A 14,009-nucleotide genomic window follows, 5' to 3' on the forward strand; every position below is an offset into this window, starting at 1 on the left:
GCGCCCTCTCGTGGCCTCACAAGGAACTAGCCCTGTATGACCCCAGGTCAGAGGCGCCATGCACTGCGGCGCCCTCTCGTGGCCTCACAAGGAAGTAGCCCTGTATGACCCCAGGCCAGGGGCGCCATGCACTGCGGCGCCTTCTCGTGGCCTCACAAGGAACTAGCCCTTCCTGACTCCACACCCAACACTGTCTAGACCGCAGCGCTCCCCTGTGGCTCCTTTCTGACTCCAGCACCCCCTCTCCACGCACTCTGGAGCCCCACAGAGGCCTCCGTGAGTGGTGGGGCCATTGGCATGTTTGCTCAGTATCTGCTCTTGGGAGTTAAGGATGGGCTTCTTCTTCTGGGAGCACCCAGGCCTCCCCTGCAGAGAATACCCTAGCATGAGAACACTATGTACAGGGGAGCAGTGTGAACCCCAGAAGACAGAGAGCTGAGAGAGGCAGGAGAGGCTGGGGTTGAGCCCCGCTGGCTGGAAGACCACTCTGAACTTTAGTTTTCCCATCTGGAGAATAGTGGGTTATTGCCTGCGCTACCCCCCTGCAAACCTGGAGCCCAGGAATCCTTGCTCTGCCCCTCGGGGACCGTAGGGTAAGGGGAGGGGCACCTGAGCCGGGGAGCTAACAGACACTACTCACTCCATGCCTCCTGGAAGCAGATCACATTCACCCCACACTGTGCAGCCACCTCCAGAATGTCCTTGATGCGTCTGTGCAGGGCGCCCACCTGAGGAGAAGGGCATTCATATTGAAGTCTCCAAGTTGTGGACCCAGGGAACTCCCCTGCCCCTGCCCAGTGGCTCTAAGCCTCAGCCTAGGTCCAAAGAACCATGGAGCTTGGGACCCAGCCTGAGAAGTCACCAAGTCCCTTCCCTGCTTGCTCCAAAGCCTCCCACTGTCCATGGCATAAGCCAACTCTTCCTCCCCACCCCAACCTTCCTGTGACCTTCCCAGGCACTCTGCCAGGCTTGTGCCTGGCCCAGTACATTGGAGACAGCCTCTTGAAGGGCTCACCCCCTGCTCTGCGCCTGAGTCCTCCCACATTCTCCCCACCTGCCACATTCCCAGGTCCTCCCAGCTGTATCCTGGGTCATCGAGAGGTTCAGGTGGGAGCAAAGGGGCCAAGCCCTCTGAGGACCTCTCTGTGCTCCAGGGAAGAGTCCAGGCTAGGGAGGCAGGCACCCAGCTTCATTTCGTGCCCCTGGCCTTGTGAGGGTGACTCTGGGCTGGCCTCAGAAGCTGCCTCAGCCTCCTTTCCCCCACCGTTGTTGGGGGGTGGCAATACTGAGCTTTGGCTTCTGAGGCCCCTTCCTTCTCTAAGCATGTTACCCCATGAGCCACAGGAGTCCCCAAAGCACCCCTCTACTATGTCCTTGGACCCTCACAACTGCCCTGGGGGGCTAACATTATTGCTGTCTTACACATGGGGAAACTGAGGCATGGAGAGCTGGCAGGCCTTGCCCAGGGCCACACAGCTAGGGTAACCACTGCACCATCCAGCTGCCTCTGCCCTATCCGCCCAGGGCCTGGGGGAGGGAAGGCCGCTAATTCAAGGGTCTGACTGGCATGATGGATGCTTAGGCAACTGAACCCTGACACCCCAAATATGAGATGGGGAGCCCATGTCTGGCAAGTCTGAAGAGAGCCGCACTCTAGAAGGGGGACCTGCTGTAAAAGAAGGCCCAGACATGGGAAAAATGGTCTGGGTATAGACCCCAGGCCCCAGGGGGGGTTGGTGGGGAAGAGAGCCCCTAGAGTAGACAGGTGCAGGGTGGGCAGGGAGGTGGCTGGGAACATTTCCACGTTGGAAATTGGCCCACTACAAGTCAGGGCTTGGTTGTTTGGACGTGACAGTGGCCATATGTACACTTGAGGGAGTCAATAGTTAAACATGTATCAGCCCAGCCTGCCTTCAGGGGGGAGGCAGTCACTCCCTGTGACATCACCTCCAGCTGTGCTAACAGGCAGAGGGCACGTGGGGGCACACGCTCTACCCCACCCACCCAGCTGCCCCCCAGGACAACCAGATGTTGCCAAGAAGGCCAGTTCCACCCTGGGTCCCAGAGAGTCTGGTAAACATCTGAGCACAGAGCCCAGGGAGGCCCAGGCTGCCTACCTGCTCGGACACCGGGGCATCTGGAGGAAGTCGGATCTTGTTCTGCACAAGCCCCACACGGACCAGTCTGGGTGACCTCAGCTGCTCCTTGGAGGCCTCGAAGGCAAAGGCCAGCAGTTCAAAGTCCTGCTGAGAGGCGGCAGCCAGGGCCTGGGGAGGCAGGTCCAGCCTCCTGAGGAACAGAGGGAAGGCATGGAGGGGCTCAGGAGGGCCCCTGCTCCAACAGACAGCACCCCTAGTAGTCAGCTGCCCTCATTTCCACAAGGAACAAGGAGGGTGAGAGAGAGAGAGCTGGGAGCTCAGAGAAGGGACTGAGTGCTGCTGCCCCCCCCCCCCCCCCCCACTGCTTAAATGGACCAGAAAGCTGCCTGGCCCCCACCCCCACCCCCTTGTGGCTCCCTCCCAGTGGATGGAACACCAGCCCTGGAGGCTGGAAAAAAGTGCCCAGCACACAGTAGGTGCCATAGAAAAGTGATGGGCTTGCCTGCCGTGGTGGCGGGGATGCCCCTTCTTGGGGTCACACAGAGCCATCCCCGACCTCTGCAAAGCCTGGGCTCCGGGGTCCAGGCCTGCTGTGCTACTGATGGCTACTCACCTAAGTCTTCTCATCTCCCACCTCCACGCCTTTGCCTGCCAACATTCCCCCACTCCCACAACGATCTGGCTCTTCTCCTGGATACTCACTGGCCACCCCCTCTCCCCTGCCCCCAGGACTTTGGGTTTTGTCTCTCTTTCCTGCTCTGTGGGCCTGCTTCTTCCTCCCCAACCCCACGCAAGCTCAGTGGCCTGGGGTCATGAGCGGAGCCCAATAGAGGCACCTTGCCTCAAATTGAGTGGCCACTGCTGCCTCAGCAGGCCCCTCCAGCCCTGGGCCTCAGTTTCCTTTACTGTGAAAGCCTGGCTCAGTGGGTCTATGGACCATCCTGGGCCGTAGGGCTGGGAGGCAGGAGTCCCTGCGTGCAGTGCATCCTGAGCCTCCTTACGGTCCTGTTGACCTGGTGCTGGAGGCAGGCTGGTGACCAGCCCTCCTGGCCTCTGCCCCGCCAAGGCAGGCCTGGATGGAACCCTGTTCTCAGCCCTGGGCCCTTCCATTTGGGAATGCCACGGAGGAGCTGGAGAGGGTCTCCAGGGGGTCAGCCAGACTAAGGAAGGGCCGGGACGGGCCCTGGGGAGGGGGAGGTCCTGGAGATGAAGACTCAGGGGCTGCTGGGGGAGGAGAGATTTTACTGCATTGGCTTGGCTGGAGAGTACAGAGCCTGTGGTGGAGAAGGAACCAGGCCTTGGTTGGAGGACAGAAGAGGGGACTGAGGCCCCAGACTGAGCCCAGGCCCCCAGCCTGGGGCTTGCTTTGGAGAAAGGTTCAAGACCCAGGTGTCTGACAGGCACTCGAAAGGAGCTGTGTGGTCCCACATGTGCATGTGGGTGTGTGTTCACGTGTGTATATATGTACTCATGTGCACCAATGTGCAGGCAAGCCCCCCCCCCCCAGGTTCACATCTGTCAGAGGTCAGTGCTGAGTAATGGGAGGGGAAGTCCAGGGCCCTGGATTCAGATCCTGCCTCTGGTGCTCAGTGCTTGAGGGACCTTGGACGTATCCCTTCTCCCTGCTGCCTTGGTGGCCTGTACAGGGAGGGTGAGCTGGATCCCAGGAGCTCTGGGGCCAAGCTAGTGTTCACTCTGCAACACTTGTACACATACGTACACACACACACACACACACTCTCCCATTCACACATTCCCATATGCTCACACACCCATTTGCACACATGCACACATTCACACAGCCTCACAATGCGTTCACACACTTATATTCACACACACACACCTACGCACACATTCACACAGCCTCACACATGCAGTCACACACTTATATTCACACACTCGTACCTACGCACACATTCAGAGACACACACTCACACATTCACACACATGCACACTTTCACACTGAGACACACATTCACACACACTCACACCTATGCACACATTCACACCGAGACACACATTCACACACACTCACACATTCCCACTCACACCTATGCACACATTTACACTGAGACACACACTCACACCTATGCACACATTCACACTGAGACACACATTCACACACACACTCATACATTCCCACTCACACCTACACACTTTCACACTGAGACACACACTCACACCTATGCACACATTCACACCAAGACACATATTCACACACACACTCACACATTCCCTCTCACACCTACACACTTTCACACTGAGACACACACACTCACACCTATGCACACACACCTACACACTTTCATACTGAGACACACTCACACACAACTACACACACATTCACACATACTCACACCTACGCACACACATACACATCAACCCCTCTTCACACACCTGGTCTCTCTCCCAAACAGGATTCGCTGGACATTCCTGAGGTCAGCCAGGGGCAGATTCTCCTCCAGGCTCCGCTCTAGTGATGAAAACTCTGGACTAGCCATGGCCACCAGACACCATCTGGGCAGAGAGGTGACAGGCCGCACTGCTGGAGCTCCCTGGACCTTGGCCTGCACTCTGCCCCACCCCCCAGCCTGGCCTGTCAGAGCCTCCCAGGCCTAGTGACCACCCCCAGGCAGCCCCACCCCCCAGAACACATGCCCTGAAAGCCTCCTTGTGCCAGAAGGTCAGAGTCACCTCTGAGACCCCGGGGTCATGCAGGGAGCCTCTAACTTTAGGCCCGATAGCACCAAAGCTGAGGCTTCTACTGGGGGCCAGTAGCCCTAAGGAAGCTGGTGCTCTATTCCTGACCTTCAGGGCCCTGGGCCAGGGTCACAGAACCACAGGGCATTCAGTCCCACAGGCAATCATGCCCAGGAACCACAAATAGGCCAGCCTGGCAGATGCTGCAGAGAGAGCTTGGGGCAGGTGATAATGGGTCACCCCTAGGCAGTGCTGGAAAGGTTAAGCACAAAGACCCACAAATTTTGGCCTAAAGCAAGTGTTCCTTAGATACCTACTGTGTGCCAGGTGCTGGGGGCACGGTCTGAAATGAGTTAGTCCCTGTTTTCAGGAAGCTTTCATTCTATTAACAGGGATGCCTGGAGCCCTGAGTAGCGGTGCACTGACCTGGTACAAAGGGGTTATACAAGCATAGTGCCTAGCACACAGTAGGAGCTTCATAAATGCTTATGGACCATTGGCCAGACCTGCATGTTACAAAAGTCCTGAGACAGTTGAGTGGAGGATGAACTGTCATGGAGAGAGCTGGGACATGAGGAAGGGGACCCCAAGCCTTTGGCTGTGGTGATGAAGCAAGCAGGAGGGGGTGGGGAACTTGGCCAAGCCTGGATAGCCCACGATAGACCGCCTCTTGGGCAGAGGACAGGAGCTTTCCTGGCTGTCCCCTCACACTGCTGACTTCGATGGAGCCGTGTTACCTCTGACCATGACCCCTCAGATGATCCAGGTTTCCTAACAAAGAGGAAGGGGGCACCCCACCTTCTCCCAGCAGAAGCCAGATGGCCACTCGGAGGGTATGACTTCAAAGAGCCCCTTCTGCCCTGGTAAGACAGGAGCCCAGCCAGGGACGGGGCTTCCCATGAGGGCTGTGTCAGAGCCGGCTGAGCTGGAAGAGCGGAGGGTTCAAGCTTCAGCCGGGAAACGAGCAAACCCGACAAGTCACTCAGTCTATCATTCTGCTGACCACTAAGGCTCAAGTCAGAGATGGAGAGAACGGCTTAACAGCGTGCCACGGACACAGGTTTGGAGAACCATTTACCAGCATGGTCCTGAATGCACCTAACAAAGGCTGGCAAGAATGGACTTGCAGGCACTTCCTCTGAGCCAACAAGGGGAGACTCGGATGAGGAGATGCCACCAAGAACAGCAGCTGAGGCTTCAGAGGTATCCCTGAGACAGGAGGAGCCTTGGAGCCTCAGTTTACCTCCACACAATGGAGCCCTTCTATACTCTACCTCATGTGGCAGTTTTAAAGATGCTCCAAGAACAGCAAAACCATGAGTCATGACCTGCTGCGATGCCATTGAGGCTTGGAGGTGATGCTGCCTCTAGAAGGTTCTGCGGGAGACACCAGGTGCTGCCATCTTGGCATCAACCCAACTTGGCTGCAGCGCCTCAGGTGCTGGGATCCAGCCCCAGCTTTGGTTGGTGGCCTGAGACACTGTGCCAGTGATCAAGTGGGGTGGGGGTCCTGCTAGAGGCATGGAATCAAGTCTTGCTGCAAACAAGGCCAGCCTCCCAGGAGGGGGGCCCATGTAGCCCCCAAATTCCCAGTCACAGCTTCAGAAAATGAGAGGGGACGTTGTGGAACCTTCCCAGCCTTGGCCCAGGGAGGCTTCACAGCCAAAACTCTAGGAAAGTGATCGTGCTGGCACAAAGCAACACAATGCAGCTGGAATAAGAAGAGATACTGGTGACTGGGAAGAAAAAGTGTCTGCCACAAAAATCCCCCAAATGTGAGTGAAACTCAAAGAACCGACACAAACGCGTTGGGCCGAGGGCCTTTCCCACCCAGAGAACAGTCAAGGGAGAAGGCAATGAGTGAAAACCAGAGAAGAAGACTGGGCCACAAAGCCTGCAGCCCCTGCTCCCCACGGGAGGTGACCCTGACAGCCCCCGAGCCGCCCCTGTTCTGTAACCCGGTCCTGGGGCGCTGCCGAGAGGACTGGAGCGCTGGCCACTGGGACTGCAGGAGACCAGAGTGGGGGAGGCGTGGGAGAGAGGCCCCCACCACTTCCTGGCCCCATTCTCATCTGCATTCCTCCCCAGCAGCCAATTACTTATCTCAACTCCAGGAGACTCCTGGGAAGGAAATTGGTGGGAGCCCAGGGGCTGAGAGAGTCCCATCAGCCCTGGGTGGGGCAACAGCCAAAAAGTTGTTGCCTTTGGCCAGAGAGACCAGCAGTGGCCTGCCTGCACAGCAGAGGGCTGCACTCATCTCAGTGGGGCTAGGAGGAGGGGAGAAGGGAGAAAAAGCTGGAAAGGGGGGATTTGAGATGCCTCCAGGCCAGCCCCTGGGCACATCCAGAATCCAGGCATAGAGCTGGGGAGGCCAGAGACCAGAGCAGAGGCCCTGGGGACCCCCTGCTGCCCTAGCCCAGGCTTCCTTAGTTTCCTCACTTGTAAAATGAAGTGACTGGCCCCATGTCACCAGTTGTTAAGATGAAGGCTGGCAGATGTATCACAGGGGAGTGAGGGCCCTTCTAGCCCACAGAGTTGAGGGCTGTGACACCCCAGAGCTCCTACTTGACCCTGGCCCTGAGAGAGGGGACCCTCCGGAATAAGTGACCTCACCCATGACCACCTGCTTTCAGGAAGTGAGGGAGGGGAAGGAAGGAAAGGCAAAGGTTCCTTCTCTCTGGGCCTGAGCCTAGCCTGTCTAGGGTCCTGCAGAAGAGTGGGCCAAGGGACAGACCAGAGCTGGGATGGGGGGAAGGGAGCTCCCCCAAAGAGTCCAGGGTCCTGAAGAGCTGCTCAGTGATGCGGAAACACAGGCATGTGACCCCAAAGGAATCTGGAGCTGACTCGAGCTGTCAGTCAGCATCCCTTGGAGACCTCCAGGATGGGAGGCAGGCTCTCTCTCCAGAAGAGGTCCCTTCTGCTCCCGGAAGCGGTTCCCCAGCCCTCCCCCAAATCGGCTTCTCTCTAGCTTCCTTCTCCCTGCTGCTCCTGGAGCTGCCCTCCAAGCCGAACAGAACTGCAACGATCCCTTGGCTAGGCACCGGCCTCCCCATCTCTAGGCTGGACCTCCCTGGCTCCTTCAACCAATCCCATGGGGCAGAACCATGTCCTTCTCATACTCCTGGGACGCCCAGAGTTCTCTAAGCTGGAAGGAGCCATGTAGGCCTGCTGGACACATCCTCCATGTGACAGGCTGGGAAACTGAGGCCCAGGAGTGGCCATTTGGTCACTGTGGGCCCAGGTTGTAGGCTAGCCATGAATCTTTGGGCTCAGCAGCAAGGTCTGTTACATTTGGGATGGGCCGGTGGGCTTTCCTTCCCCTGGGGGGTGTGCCCACCCCAAGAACCCTTCCTACAGCTGAGCCTGGCTCTGGAGGGCAGGGATGGGGCCTGGGAAGGGCTGTCCACCTGCTGGAGTCCTGCCTTTGCTGTGGTCTGTGGATCAGGTGAGGAAACTGAGGTCCCCAGGGCATGGAGGGGAGCAGGAGCAGCCGGCCTGCCCCCCCCCCCATTCATTGCTTTTCTTAGCTCCACCCCACCCCTACCTTTGGGCAGGCTGGCCCCTCCCCCACCAGGAACTGGCCCACATCCTCCCCCTCCAGCTCAAGAACACCCAAAGCACACCCTGACTTCCGTGTTCCATTTCCCATCTCCATGCCTTTGCTCAGACTGTGACCCATCCCTCATGCCTGCTATCTCTTGGAGCCCAAGTCAGCCCCGGGGTAAATGTCCTCATCTCCCCTCCTTTAGGGCTGATGTGTCCCCTTGGGATTACTTAGTATCCGTGGGTGGACACTTTGTATCTTTCTCCTCCAACAGGCTGACTGGAGGTGTCAGGAGGGCAAGAGATAGTTCCTTTTTGTCTGTGGCTGTCCAGCAGGTGTCTGATGCAGAGAGGGTGCTAAAGGAGCGAATGGGTATGTGAATGATTGTGGGGCTGAATAGTGGGGAAAAGGGGGAGACAGGCGAGCTGGGCTCAGCCTCATTCTGTTTAGCCCAGGGGGCTGGAATTGGGTTTGAGGCTCATTTAGGCAGATGTCAGGGAGGACTTCCTTACCAAGAGAGCCGTCCCAGAGTGGGAAGGATTGCCTTGATGGGTAGTGAGCTCCCCATCCCTGGAGATGTGTGAGAGCTGGCCAATAGTGAAGATGCCTTTTGAAGTTGCCGAGGTCAGGCCCAGAGAGGGCCCCCTGGCCAGGGCTTACCCCTAGCTCACACAGGCTGAGACCCTTAGAACTCTGGCAGGGGCAGCGAAATGTACCCAGCCTCCCTGGCTTCCATGCCCACATCTGGAGTGGAACCTTCACCCTCTGCCTGCTGGCCCAGGCTCAGGGTGGGGGCTGGGGAAGGCAAGTTAGTCCCTCCCACACTCACGGAACAAGTCCAAAGTCTGCCCGCCAGGTGGGGGCTGGGAGGGTGGCACGTGCAGACTGGCAGGTCAGTCTTCTGCTAGCAGTGCCCCTAGCTGCCACTTGTGCCCATCCTGGTTGACTGGTTTGCCAGCATGTTTCCCAACACTTCCATGGGCCCCTTTCTTCTTTGCTAAGGGCCCTTGCCAGCTGTGGCTCCATGGGTCAGGCCCCTCTGCTTCCTGTTGCCCTCCTTTCCTTTCCCATCCCCAACCCAGGAGGGAGCCCCCAGGGGATGGAGCTTGCCCCAGCTCTGGCCCTGGACCCATCCATATGTTAATGTTGACATAACCCTTCAGGCTGGCAAAGGGCCCTCTGCTATGCAAGGGTGCCACCTGGGTGCCAACTGTGATGGCTGGCACAGTCAGCCACCCTGGCTCACCTTCATGGTCTCCTTTGAGCCATAAACCAGCCCTGGAGGTGTCCACTCACAAAAGCATCAGCCGAGGATCTTATCAGCCCCATTATACAGACAAGGAAACTGAGGCTTAGGAAGGGGAGATAATGGGAGCAAGCGCCAAAGGTGAGATTCAAACTCAGGGTTCCAGCAAGAGCTCCAGGGCAGAGAGAACTCTGGCCCAAGCCCAGCACGGCACCCATGGACTTGGGTTGTCTAGATACCCCAGGGGCTGGCTCTTGTTCCTTTTCTCAGCCAAGGCTACCGAGGGAGGCCTGGGAGGCCTTGGGCCAGCCTCTGGCCCTCTCTGGGCCTCAACTCTGGGGAGGAAAATCATAGCTACTTCCCTCCCAGGGGACCTTGGGCCAGTCCCTGCCATCTCTAGGCCTCAACTTCCTCTGGGGAATAATTCGAGGGTTAGAGGGTCTTTCACAAAGAGGCCAGCCTCCTCCTTCCAGGAGCTTGACCACGAGTCCAGCCCAGCCCGGCTCCTCTGACACCCCACCTTCCCTTCAATCTCTTCCCTCTCCTGGCTCTTCCTTCCTGCCTACAAACACGCCCAGGCCTCCCCCATCCTCCAGACCCCCTCTTGGGATCCCCGCAGCCCCGGACTGGCCTGTCTCTCTTCTGCCCTTTGTAGCTAAGCTGCAGGAAAAAGACATCTACAGCGGGGGCTTTCTTCATCTCCATGTTCCCTGCAGTCTGATTTCTGACCTCAGGCCACCAGAATTGCCGTCCCCAGCGACTTCTCAAATGTCCCATCCAGTGGCCTTTTCTCCCTCCTCATCCTCCTTGGCCTCTCTGCAGCCTCTGCTCTCTGCCTTCCCCTTCCCCTCCTCTCTCTGTCTGTCTCCCCTCCCCCCCCCCTCCCCCCCCCCCGCCCCCACCCTCCCTCCCTCCTCCCCCTCCCTCTCCCCCTCTTTCTCTCCCCTCCCTTCCCCCCTCCTTCTCCTCCTCCCTCTCTGACCACTTCTTCTCTGTCTCCAGCTTTCTCCAGACCACGCCCTGCAGTGTGCCAGAATTGAGCACAAGGCCAGAAGTCAGGACCGCCTGGGTTCAGATCCAGCTTCAGACACTGCCAGCTGTGCCTCAGTCTCCTTACCTGGGGAATGTTGGGGGTAAAGCTCTGCTCCTGGGGAGGCCCCATGGGCTCCCAGGTCCTGCTGGATGCCTCCCTCTGCTGACACTCCCTTGGCTTCGCATGGACCCTCTGGGCACTCCCAATCCCAAGCCTGGGAGCACTGCCTGCCCTCACTAACCCACCCTGAGCACTCTGCTTTCCCCCACCCTGGTGTTTCTCCCAGCCTGGGCCCTGGGCACCCTGGGGGGCCAGAGGAGTCCTGAGAGGGTCTGTGGGCTGTGCTGGGGTGGCAGAGTGGGGCAGCCCCCTCCCCCAGGCAGGTCTGCCAGCAGCCCCTAAGGGAGATAGATGCTCTAACGACTGGGCAGGAAGGCCAGGCTGCCTAATGGGGTAATTGAATAATCCCAAGCTCCAGGGGCCAGAGAGGCCTCAGCTGTGAGCTTTGGACACAAATAGCCTGAGAAAACACAGGCCAGCCAGGCCAGGAAGGGAGGGGGCTCTGGGGGAGCCAAGAGGGGAGGGGTGGCCAGGGGGAGGGGCAGGAAGCCTCCAGGCAGGGTGGGGGGGTGCCGAGAGGGGAGAGAGTGGCTTTCTAGGGCCCCTCCTCAGGTCCAGACCCCCATTCCCACTGCTCAGTGGAGGCCCCCCCAGTCTGCCTCCCCAGAGGACCAGCATTCTTGTCCTCAGCACTGAGTCCTAGAATGCCCAGTGGGCAAAGGCCAGGCAGGGCTACCAGCCTCCCTCTCAAGAAATCTGCTTCTTGGCCCTCTCTAGCCTCCCCTGGATGCCCAGTGTCAGGCTCTGCCAAAGCCCCCAGACCCCAACAGGGAAGATCTTAGAGCCTGAGGACTCCCAAGTCTCTCCACAGGTGGCAGTGCCTGGCCCATGGGTGGGCTGGGTCCTCAGGAATGCTCAGGTGAGGGGTGCAGCCTGAACCCCTCCCCCAATCAGGAGAGCTGGGGGCTCACCAGCCTGAACCCCTCCCCCAATCGGGAGAGCTGGGGGCTCACCAGCCTGAACCCCTCCCCCAATCGGGAGAGCTGGGGGCTCACCAGCCTGAACCTCTCCCCCAATTGGGAGAGCTTGTGACTGAGGGATGGGGAGGGAGGGCAGAAGCCCCTCCTCCACCCACCCCATGGGTCACTGGCTGGGTAGTACAATGCCAGCCAGTTTACCTGAGAAGCAGGCATATTAGTCCCTGACACCTGCTGGTCCCAACACCAGGTGACCTTGGACAAGTCATTAGGGATATTGGGCTGCAGCTCCCAGGGGTCCAAAATCACACTTGCCAGCATCTCCAGATCTGTTGGGTTGACCAGGCTCCCCCAATCTCATAGGGCAGAACCAGCAGACATGATGGGGTGGGGTTAGGAATGGGCCAAAGCAGCCCAATCTGGGCCCGTGGGGACCAGGCCAACTTGGGCTGGGAGGCTGGAGCTGATTCCTAACCTAGAAAGGGACTGAGTTCTCTGTGGCTAGAGGCAATACAGCTGGAGGTAATTCTGGGACCCCACCCCCACCTTCTCCCTCCTCCTTCCCCCACCTGTGAGTGGGTGTCTTGCAGCCGCACAAAGAACGATCAAAGCGTGACAGTCACTGACAACATTTTAACTGGAAAATTGCCTCCAATTTGGGGGGGGGGGAGACTGGGCTTGTGGGCGGATAGAACCATGTGCCAGCCCCAGGCAGGGCCTAGCACACTGGGGGAGGGGGAACTGAAGAGGGGCTGCTGGCGGGGGTCTTGAACCTGGAGGCTGCTGACCCAGCCCTCCCAGACGCACTGGCAGGAGGGGAAGCCCTGGGGTTCTGAAGGAGGTCCCCTGAGGTCACTGACTCAGACCCACTGCCAAGAGGTGAGCCCTCAATTACCCTCTCCCTTCTGTTCCCTGCATTCTTGTAATGCCCCAAGAAAGAGACCCACAGAACCAGGGAGCCCAAGGGCCCTGATTAACCTCTTCCTGGTTCAGGCCCGAGCCTAGAGAGAGCCCTGCTCACGGGGAGCTCTCCTCCTGATGGGAAGGCTACCAGTGAGAGCAGGGCAGCTGGCCAGTGCTGGCAAGGTGGGGGGTGTGGGCCAGGCCCCCCCTTCCTTACCCCTTAGTCTGATTTCTGACCTCATTTCACTGAAACCAGATCTCTCTGAAGTGACTGCCAGTCTCTTAGCGGCCTACTGTCCATCTGCAGCCTTGGACACTGGTGCCCACTCCCTCCTCCTGGACTCTCTCCTCTCTCCGGGTTTTGGGGACAGCCCCAGCCCCCTACATGTCCACTTTCCTGACTCTCCTCCTCCCTCTCTGGCTCCCCTACTGGGCCCTCCTCCAGACCAGGACCTCTCCTTGGATGTCCCCTAGGACTCTGACTGGGGTCTTCTGCCCTTCCCCCCTCTGTCCCTCTGCTCTGGGTCATCTCCTCAGCTCCCACGGACTGAATGACCCTCTCCTGCTGATGATTCTCAAACCTACCTGGCCTGGCCTGGCATCTCCAGCCAGATGTCTGGCCAGTGGACATTGGAAACCCTGCATGTTCCAAATAAAACTTGACCTTTTTCCCCCAACCCTTCCTGCGTCCGGTTGGCTAAGATCCCAGAACGGGGAGCCCCCCCCCCCCCATGCTCCCAGGCCCTCAGGCTCCAGGCCTTGGGGCCATCCTGGGCTCCTCACTATCTCTCACCTCCAGAACCAACATGGAGTCATGGCAGAGTTTCTGGCACACAGCCTGTGAAAGGGCCCCAGCTCAGAGTCACAGCCCATTTAAAGGCAGCTCAGTCTGGGCCAGGACTGGGTGATCCTGCCGGGTAGCTGCCCAGTGGGGACTCAAGGCATGTCCTCGGGGAGGAAAGGCCCTGGGGTGGGGAGTCAGGAGTGCAGGCCCTCACTGGCTCTGTGACCTCGGGCCTCAGTTTCCCCATGTGGTGCAGGGATCAGGCTGGCCAGTCCAGCTCACCCGGCCCTTAGCTGTGTGATTGCCCCTGTTTGGGCCTTGGTCCCCCACCTCCCTCCTGCCTCCAGAAGCATCTGGATGACTTGGAAAGCCAAAAGGTCCCTGGCAGAGTAAAGGTTAGTGTGGCCATCTCCTCTTGGCCCCAGAGTCAGCCTAATGCTTCAATGACTGTGCCTGTAGAAAGCTCAAGGGCCCCTCCCCCGGAGGCTGGGGAGGGGGCCAGGGTTGAAGCTGGAGTGAGCCCAGGAAATGGCCAGGGAGAGACCAGCCCCTCGAGCCTACGCCGGGATAGGCCCAGGGAGGATCTGGGGCAGGTCCTGGGGAGAGTCAAAGAGTGGCCCCTGCCTCCGGCCCTCAGGCAAAGGGCAGGTGTGGCGGGGCGGG

At 58.9% G+C, this 14,009-nt stretch overlaps 2 protein-coding genes and 1 pseudogene across 2 annotated transcripts in view; 1 reads left to right on the forward strand and 2 right to left on the reverse strand.

Moving 5' to 3' along the window:
* Positions 1 to 4,659, reverse strand: part of UPB1 (beta-ureidopropionase 1) — a 19,136-nt gene extending 14,477 nt beyond the window's left edge. Inside the window, 3 exon segments of the mRNA XM_069096704.1 lie at positions 602 to 728; positions 2,118 to 2,289; positions 4,497 to 4,659. Of these exon segments, the coding sequence (XP_068952805.1) occupies positions 602 to 728; positions 2,118 to 2,289; positions 4,497 to 4,600 (403 nt within the window). The 5' untranslated portion in view covers positions 4,601 to 4,659.
* Positions 1 to 14,009, reverse strand: part of LOC138167675 (zinc finger protein 850-like) — a 762,790-nt pseudogene that overhangs the window by 227,327 nt on the left and 521,454 nt on the right.
* Positions 1 to 14,009, forward strand: part of SUSD2 (sushi domain containing 2) — a 423,767-nt gene that overhangs the window by 21,637 nt on the left and 388,121 nt on the right. The gene's annotated exons all lie outside the window — the stretch shown is intronic.

The sequence above is a fragment of the Petaurus breviceps genome, unplaced genomic scaffold (assembly GCF_028583685.1).
Source record: "Petaurus breviceps papuanus isolate PSGF00001 unplaced genomic scaffold, PetGlider_PUasm1.0 287, whole genome shotgun sequence".
In the NCBI taxonomy this organism is placed as follows: domain Eukaryota; kingdom Metazoa; phylum Chordata; class Mammalia; order Diprotodontia; family Petauridae; genus Petaurus; species Petaurus breviceps.